The following is a 9,646-nucleotide window of genomic DNA, read 5'->3' on the forward strand; positions in this document are numbered from 1 at the left end:
ATGAACTCATCAAATGATTGTCACAACTTAATTATTTACAGTCCTAAATACTTCTTCAGAACAGAAGCTGCTGCAGAGAATATATTTATCCGCTAAGGTACAAAAAGATATCTGTACATATTTAAATATATTCAGATAAAGAGATTAAAGAGCCTGTTAATGAGTGCTTAATTGGAAGCTTATCATCTTCATAAATTAAGCTAAAAGCTGACTTTTTTTAGAATTTGCAGATATTTTAGGGTTTAGAGGGATGCAGGTCGACGCAGATGCCGCCGTTTTTATCGGTGTGGGATTTGATCAGAGACGGGATGAGGAAGACGATGTTTTTATTTTTTAATCTTGGCTTTAGAATAGAAGAGAATTCTGAGTTTTTTTTTTTTTGTGTATCATGGAGGACAGAGTGTATCATGGAGGACAGAAATATAGGATGAGGAATAATTTGGTATCGATCGGATTGGACTGGCAGGTTCGACCACGAAGTGATGGTCAGAGTGGTTCGAATCATGTAAGAAAATACTTTCATGTTGTGAACTGCCCAGAGTCGGTCGAACAGGCGGTTCGACTTGTAGGTTGGTGAACCGGTCAAAACACGGATCAACCCTGTGAGACCAATTCTGTGTGATTTCGAATCACCTAACAACGTCGCATCGAGGCGTAGAAGCACTGCTTTCATATAGGCTCATGTTATAGAGCTTTATGGCCTCAGATCCTACCGACGGAATTCTTAGCGGTAATTATTTTGTTTTTTTTTTTTCATATTCTCCATTATTACGTCACTATTTTATCATTTGGGTCATACTTAATTAGTATTTATATTAATTATTATGTCATTCTGTTCAACCAAGATTGAACCAATGTATCTTTCTTTCTTTCAGTTTGATATCTGATCCGATTTTCAAAACCTTAAAGTTTGTATGTGCTCTTTATTAAACTAAGCAATATAAATTTATAATTTTAGTAGAATTAATGTTAGAATTACCCTTGATGGTAGTTTATGCCAAAATCCTTAGTTGGTTTTGTATTAAAATCTTGTGTGAGTAATGGATTTATGTCATATTATACATTCCAAATGGTTTCTAATATCATAAAGTTGCCACTGGGGAATAAATCTAGCTTTGGCATTGATTGATTGGTACAATACCACATTTTATGTATGTACCCATGAGCAAAAGGTATTAACATGCCCTTACTAGTGCAAAGATTTTGGGTTTGGATTTATAGACCTAACCTTTTATTTATATCAAATCCCTCAAAGTTGGTATCTCTTGAAGGAAAAAATATTACTTCAAGAGTCTTGATGCATTTATATGTACAGTCCAACCTCATCTTGTATTAAATTGTTTAGTTTTTTTTATTTTTTTTATTAAGGGGGGTTGGACTCTACACGTAACAGACAGTGATTGGAGTCCTGATGCATTTTTGCATCAGGACTCCTGATGTAATATTTTTTTTTCTTGTGAAGGTACTCATCATCCAAATAATGGCCTTTGAAGTGCCATTTTCAATAATGGAGTACCTATGATGATTGATATAGGCATGCAATGAGACCATTCAAAAGGAAGGGGAAAGGCTTTATGGATCTACTTGTTTTGTAATTGTAGAGGCCATGATGATGATGTTCCCTTTATTGTGATTTTCAATAGTTATATTATTCGACAATTGCATAGAGGAAATTGATGACACTGATAAGCATTAGGCACATTATTATAAGGTTATTAAGTGGGTTAGCTAAATTTTGAATTAATGATATTGTACATGACAATAATTCACATACTTAAATGTTGAATTCGAAATTGCCTGGGAAACATGCCCGAGGGATGAAACATTCTATTAGGACGCAGTTAAGAGAGAGAGGCAGTTAGTGAGTGAAGGAGCAATAGTAAACCAACCAAAAAAGATTCATTTTATTCATAATATTGACCTCGATTTATAGGCCTAGATCCCAACATGACAAAAATACATGTTCGCCCTCTTATAATTAACCATTCAGGGGAATTTTTTTTGGTAATTTACAAGATTATTTGTATATAATAAAGCTCGAGACTCATTCGATTGATAAAAGTCACCAATCATTTGACAGATCTTGGTCTGATCGATTCATGGCCCGGAGGAGTGCTCCCCATCGATCATTCCGCAGGCTAATCACTGTCCTAAGGGACTTCCATTTGTCCTCTTCTGTCGATCACTCAAGCGAGGGATTTTCGTCATCGTTTATCTACTAACAATCGTCTATTACTTCGTCCAACCCTTCATATTTTTCTTCCTGGATCTCCCATCAGCTTTGAGATTCGTACGGACACATTTTTACGTGTACATTAAACTTCGAGGAATATGCTTGCCGATGGTTGAAAAAGTGAGAAATAAGAAAATTAGAAAACCCATCTAGAGACACTATTAAAAAAGCCAGAGAAAAGGCTTGCAATACAAGCACACAGAGATTTAATCGTTTCAATCAAAATACCTACATAGTTTATTAAATTTACATGAAGTACATAAGAGAAAACCCTAGCAATTTATACACCATCAAAAAATAAACTAACGTGGCAACTTATATGGAAAAAAAATATTATAACAGGAGTTCAATAAAATTGTGTCACTGACGGGAAAAATTATTGCATGCATACATCACATGTAGAGATGCATGCGGTGTCCAATTCTGACCGTAGATCACTGTGATCTACGGTCAGGATGTATTTCGGTGGGCCCGACTTAAATTTTTTTTTTTTCAAAAAAAATTTGATTGCATCCTGACCGTAAATTACCATGATCAACGGTTTGATTGCATCCTGACCGTAGATCACCGTGATCTACGGTCAGGATTGGACACCGCATGCATCTCTGCATGCGGTGTATGTATGCAATAATTTTCCTGTGTCAGGAGGCGGACCATACATTAAAGTATAGAATTCTTTTTATTTAGTGGGTCTGTTGTGTGATGTGACGCAATTTCATTGTAGCAGCTTTTATGGTTGAGGAGGGTTGTATAAAATCAAAATGTCACTATTTTAACTTGAGATTTTGAATATATTTTTTCATGCATGGATGTGTAAATCGGAAAGAGGATGGGCGAGCTCATTACTTGCATGTATTCGACTCTATTTGATACTTTTATAGTTCAAAATTTGCTCGTGTTGGAAATGGTTCGTGAATAGTATGTTCGAGTTCGACTTAACTCAGATTTATTATTATTATTATTTATTTTAGCTCGACTCGAATGAATTAAGAATAACAAAATTTAATATTTATTTAATTACAGCATAAACTATCAATATAAAAATATTATTATTTTTGTTTATTTAGTTAATTTGATTCGAAATGAACCGAGCACGATCTAACAAAAAAATTATACGTGTTCAATTCATTTATAAATTGAGCTTAAAAAATTTATTAGTATTCGACTCACTCAATGACTAAATTGAACAAAAGCTAATCAGAGAGTCGAACACGAGCTTTTTAAAATGTCCTACTCACGCATAAATAAGTTGGTATATATATAAAGATGAATTTTTAGGTGTTAGATGTGTAAATACATAAGAATTGAGTGGTTTGTATGTACATTTTCGTCTTTTTTATATAGAATTTTACATACTAATAACCCACAATAATTAATATAACATTTTAATCATTCAAACTTTAAATATAATATTTAAACCACTTATTTCATTACAATTGAGTGAAATTATTTTGTGTTTAAAATGTTATATTTAAACTTTCACATAATTAAAATATTATATTCAATGTATAGGTTGGTTGTCCGAGGTTTCAATGACCAATGAAGCCAAGAATGGCCACATTGTTGTGAGCGATTATTGCGTGCGGAGAGCGCACACAGAGCTGTGCACCCTCCGATCACAGACAGTCATACAGTCGCGATGTGCGGCTGTGATCGGAGGGTACATGCAGCTCTGCGTGCGCTCTCCGCACACACTAATTAGACCATTGTTGTCGGGAGGTCACTTAATATCTTCTCTTTTTTTTTGGGATTTTAATAATGAGTGTATGAATCTAAAATCATCAATTCAATCATTTTTTCACTTAATGGGAGATTGAAACTCCCCATTCATAATGTAATATGGGCCATTTATATATATACGAAACAATTTTTATGTTTTTATACATGTATCAATCAAATTTTCATATCTACATGCTTATCGCTCTAATCTTTGACATCACATCAAAATTATCAGTATTGATGTGTATTAGGAAATTCACGGCAGTAGATTAACAGATTTATCGTCTTGATGTGGTACGAATATTCAGCACACACAAAAAATGAGAGAATAACTAATAATGACACAATTTTTTTTACCTGGAAAACCCGAAAAAGAGAGAAACCATGGGATCTGACCCAGCTGAAGAATTTCATTATAAAAGATATAATTACAATTGCAATCATTTGTCCCACAGGGAGGAATGAGTTACTATATTTTTCACATTATAACGCCGAAGCGCGGCGACTTATAGCGATTGGCAGTGTCCGATCGATGGTGTTCGACGAATGACTAGTGGTGATTGTGGCGGTCGGCGGTGGTATCAGATATGAAGCTCTTAGCATCAACCATTGTTAGTCATATTATTGTGGGCGTTAGGACTCTTTTAGCATCAGCTATTGTTAGTCATATTATTGTGGGCTTTAAGACTACGAGGGATTTTGCCATGAGTTTAGATGTCCCTAGATCTATAGTCTCCATGAACATTGTTTAGACTAAAGCCTCACAAGCTTACATTCTTCACATCTTTAGAGTCTAAGCCAAAGTGTTGCTTCAATAGCTTATCATTATATTTAGGGATGGCAAATTCCTTAAGAGAGAAAATTGTTTTCATTTAAAATATTCATGTTGAATGCATTTATAAAGTTCATGAAATGTAGAAACATACTTGCAAGTTAGTTTACATTAAGGTAGCATACAATGACAAAATTTCATTGTTGCCTAACATTGTTTGAAATTGCACTATATAATGCTTAGCATGGCTAATGATGTATAAAATGGCTCAACATTGCACTCTATGATACCCAACATGGTCTAAAAAATGTAAATCATGATGCCTAACATGGCAAAAAATTGCACTCAACAACACCCAACATGGGTTAGAAATATTTTATGATGCTCTTAACATGGCTTAAAATTGTATTCTATTATGCCCAATATGACAATTGCATAATATTGCATATTTTTAGGGAAGTTATAGATATAAGTTATAGATATTAGCAAGCAATACATCTTAGATTATTTTTTTTTACTTTGCAAGATAAAAATTATATAAAATAAGCATCAAATTAAAAGGAGATCCAGACTTGACTTGCAAATTGCATGTAGAGCAATTGTTTCATCATAAGAAATTAATATCTATAGATTTGTAGTAATTCCTTAAAAAACCAAACTCATGAAGAAAATGTTAAGTAGTAACCATTAATATCAAATTATTAGCAAAGAGACCTTCAAGAGAGAATATAGCAAGACTTAACAGCATAGCTCGCGAAAGAGCTGGACTGCCAATGAGAGTTGCAAGCACAACTTTTCAAAAGATTTACAGGTTTAACATAAATGGACTAGAACACAAAATGATCAATTTCATAACACAAAACAAATAAAAAACAAAAAAAAAGTTAGAAATTCAGAATAAAACGGAATATTTTATTGATATGAGAATTATAAATAACTCTTACATGAATTTCAGAGTAGGAAAGAAAAAAAAGGAAATAACATGAAAGAAAATATATAACTTCAAAATTTTGAATAAATTAAATCATAGTAATTATTTGGAGAAAAATTGAAATAATATAAAATTAAGAAAACCTAAAATAGGAAAGGAAATATTCCTAATCCAAGGAAATAATTATAAAGTAGAAAAGGAAATAACTCATAATCTAAAGAAAACAATTTATTCCTTATAACTTCTCACAAGAATAAATTATTTCTCAATCTAACTTCTAACTTCAACAAATTTTTCCATATGTGCATCACAAAAAAATTAAATACTTCATTTATCAAACTCATTTTTAGTTCTTAGAAGCACAAATCATGGCATCAAAATTGTTTTAATTTTTAGTTTTCTATTTTTTTTTATTTCATTTTAATGTAAAATATGTCTATAACGATGATCGCATTGAGAATAAGTTATGATTCCCAATGTTTTGATTTTCAATTTAGGTTTGTGTTAAATCCTGATCTGTCGATGAATCACACCTCAAGGGCAAACATGAATGTGGGAGAAACAAAAAAAAACTCTCAATAATGAACAATAATAAGTTTTATCGATTAGCCTTTTCTTATGAAATGATCCTCCTATTTATTGAAGAAATGTACAATATATGAAGTTACATGTTTGCCCCTACTTTTATGGAGGCGTTACAGTGTATTTTAGGGATTTTACATATGTGAGCCTGTGGCTTGTTTATTTTCTGGCTCAGTTGGCTAAGTTTGGTACGCTTCGGGCTCGATAAGACTTGCTTAGTCAGTATGCTGAGTTGGCGTAGCTAGTCGGTTGATCTTATCTGACTTTGGGTCGACCGAACTGCTTTGTTCAGCCATATGTTATCGATCAGTTGAGCTAGCTCGACTATCGACCCTTAATCCATGGATGAGGTGCTCTTATCAACAGAAAGAGACTATGCTATCAAGCTGAAAGTGAATCATCATAACCGGATGGATAGCTCATTCCTTGATGAGGAGGTACTTCAAAATATTTGTGGGTTATGTTATTGCAAATTCTTAGCCCCTATTGAGGAACCTCATTGGTGTGCATGAGACTGCTAGTACTACATTCTATCTGTGATTCGAATTGCAATAATAAGCAGGTCGATGTCTTTGCTCGGACTACATCCTTAGTCCGGATGTCTTTGCTAGTACCACATCCTTAGTCCAGGTGGTCTGCACTCGATCGACCTCTAGCCTCAGTTCAGGGGGTTGCATCTGGTCAAGTGGATCATTTAGTCTTTCGTCAGTGGGCCTTTCTTCGTTGTATTTCCCGTCTTCTGGACCGCTTGATCTCCTTGGGATTCATGTTGACACATTCCTGATGTACATTTTGTTTTACTACCATGAGTCATTTAAATTCACTTTCAGATTTGTTTTAATTCTCAATCTAAGAGTGCAAAGTGTGCAACCAATATTATATTTTTTCCATCTTATGATTTGGAAATTCATGATTATTGCCATTTAATTGATAGGATAAGATATTTCCCTCCTGTCACTGGACTTTGGTTGGCTATTTCCTCCTATTTTATGCTTTTTTCATCACAGCAATATCTGATATTCCATGAGGTTTACACTTCTGTGGTTGTTCCTTTTCGGGAATATAGCATATGTGACCGTTCCTTCCTCACACTGTAACAATGTGCGGCATTTCACAATAGCCTTGTGTGTTAATGTTTGTTGCCTCCTGGGATTGTTGTTACGTTTAACTTCATCCTACAAAGGGATTTTAGTTGAGCTTGGTGAATTTCAGATATACCTTTCATCTTTCATGAGATTATTTTCATCTGTATATTTTCCTTAAATGATGAGTATTACAGCTGAGTTTAGCTCTTTGTTTCATTCCTCTTCCGGTATTCTAGTGAAAATTGACACACAAGCCATTGCTAGAAACCGTGGTAAACAAAATTTTATTGGGGAAGTTCAATTATTTTGGCTGACAGTATGTTTAAAAACTGGTTTTAGTTGTAATCTAAATTGGTTTAGCGAAAACTCATATCATTAGGCTTGATCTCAGAGGAACATTTATTTTAGCATTTCTTGAGATAAATCCCTCCATAACCATAGAGGAATATGATTTTTTTTCCTTTTTTTTTTATTTTTGGGTCGTTGGATGTGGATCATTTGAGTGCTTCGAAAGTACCAACAATAACCTTCAAAGAGGAATCTCCATGCACCAATGTGATGCTTTGATTTTCCTATTTGAGATTTATAACCATTTTATTAAATTTCTTATGGGTTGATTTTTTATGCATGAATGAGATTTTATCAAAATGGGTTGATTTTTTATGCATGATTGAGATTTTATCAAATTTTGTGTTGATTTTCCTTTTTTTGTTCTAAATTTCATTCGCTAAAGAATTTCATATCATTTCACAAATTTCTTTTAAAATTTCATTTCGAATAAATAAAATGTGCTTTGTCATTTTGGCTCAAAAGTGATTAATCTTTGTTTAAAATGAGAACTAAGAATTTGTGAATTGTGATCTATTATGCATCACATCCTATACTTAGCATTATGACCCCAAAATCCTAGAATAACCTATGTCACAAGGTGAAGTTAGCCATTAACAAGGTTAATCGGTTAATCTTAATCCTACCTCATGTTTGGCTCAGATGACTGTATTTTCCATGGGCTTCTATTAGTTACTCATATAGCAATTTGTATTGTAAATAGACCTAAACAAAGTTACAAGGAAACAAACTTGTAAACCCTTCACAAAACCAAGATAGTACATACCTCGTTTATTTCTTTGAAATTTCACCAAACTGAGTTAGAAGGCCAAGCCAACCGTTTTAAGTCCCCTACAAAGAACTCATATGATCAACTTAACACCAGAAACTAAAAAAAGTTAGAGCTTGAACGTTTCATTTCCACTAGTAAGAGAATTCACATGATAAATGAGTAAATAATCATAAACTAAACTATGCCCTCTCCAACAGAGCCGCAGAAACATTCCCTACAACAGCAAACGATTCCCCATTCAGCGTTTCCTAATGTGCAACAGATAGCCCAACGGAAACTCTGTAGCAATAAAGCCCTATAAAACTGTACCTCTACAAAAGAATAACTTCAGAAACGTAGATAAAGGACCTCACTCATTGAGGTAAATCTTCTGGAATGTCAACACCGAGGCTACGCTGAGCCAAGCGATAGTACAGAATTCCCATGGTTGCCATGCATGCCCTGCAACATTTAATCAGTATAATTTTCTTTCACATACATTTCTATCAAATGCTCATCATTAGAGATGCAAAAAAAAGGATGTCTATAACATCGTCTAGCAAGAGAGCTTATAACAGAAAGAAGTAAGAAAAGATGAAAATTAATGAGCATAATTTGCAATAGAGCATTACAGATGTATACAATTAGTGGAACAATCAGAATTGAAATTTGTGTGACTCTAGTCAGATTCTAAGAACAATTTCCTATGTAGAAGGGTACCACCTGAGTGCACAATTTAGAATATCTTGTATTTCTACACATTATAAACATGAATGTGCTTGTTTGTTTAAGACCGTGATGTGTACGTAACTGGTGAATTGTATCATGTAAAGATAAAAATATAGCTAATGATGATTTATAAAAAAAGAAAGGTACTAAAAGAAAGGAAAAATAGATGGATAGAATAGCGACGACAGGAAAGAGTTCAGAGACTTCAATAGAGCTAAATGTATTACAAAAATAGACAATATGATTTTTAATTAAAGATGAAGATAATAAATGTAGAAATCTGAGAAAACTTGATCCTTTATATTTACCTCTCTTATGTGGGCCGGCTACATCTCCAAATCTTGAAGGATTAGATTGGAATATCTTAGAAAACCTAATCAATCCCCTTCTAATTTGTCTTTCCTATTCTTTTATTCATAATTATTTCATTTCCAAATTTAGGTGAGATATATTTGGTAAGTTTGCAAAAGAGGGATTGGTTTTCCTATATATATAT

At 33.4% G+C, this 9,646-nt stretch overlaps 1 protein-coding gene across 2 annotated transcripts in view; it reads right to left on the reverse strand.

Annotated features, from left to right (window-relative positions):
- Positions 1–8,429: 8,429 nt before the first annotated feature.
- Positions 8,430–9,646, reverse strand: part of LOC110023887 (zinc finger protein-like 1 homolog) — a 20,921-nt gene continuing 19,704 nt past the window's right edge. Inside the window, exons 9-10 of one of the 2 annotated variants that reach the window (XM_020723526.1) lie at positions 8,752–8,883; positions 8,430–8,656 (exon numbers count right to left, since the gene is read on the reverse strand). In XM_020723526.1, coding sequence (XP_020579185.1) covers positions 8,796–8,883 — 88 coding nt within the window. In that variant the 3' untranslated portion in view covers positions 8,430–8,656; positions 8,752–8,795. Of the gene's footprint in view, positions 8,884–9,646 lie in introns of both variants that reach the window. The other variant, XM_020723524.1, reaches the window with a different exon arrangement.

This window comes from Phalaenopsis equestris, unplaced genomic scaffold, assembly GCF_001263595.1.
Source record: "Phalaenopsis equestris unplaced genomic scaffold, ASM126359v1 Scaffold000233, whole genome shotgun sequence".
NCBI classification, from domain to species: domain Eukaryota; kingdom Viridiplantae; phylum Streptophyta; class Magnoliopsida; order Asparagales; family Orchidaceae; genus Phalaenopsis; species Phalaenopsis equestris.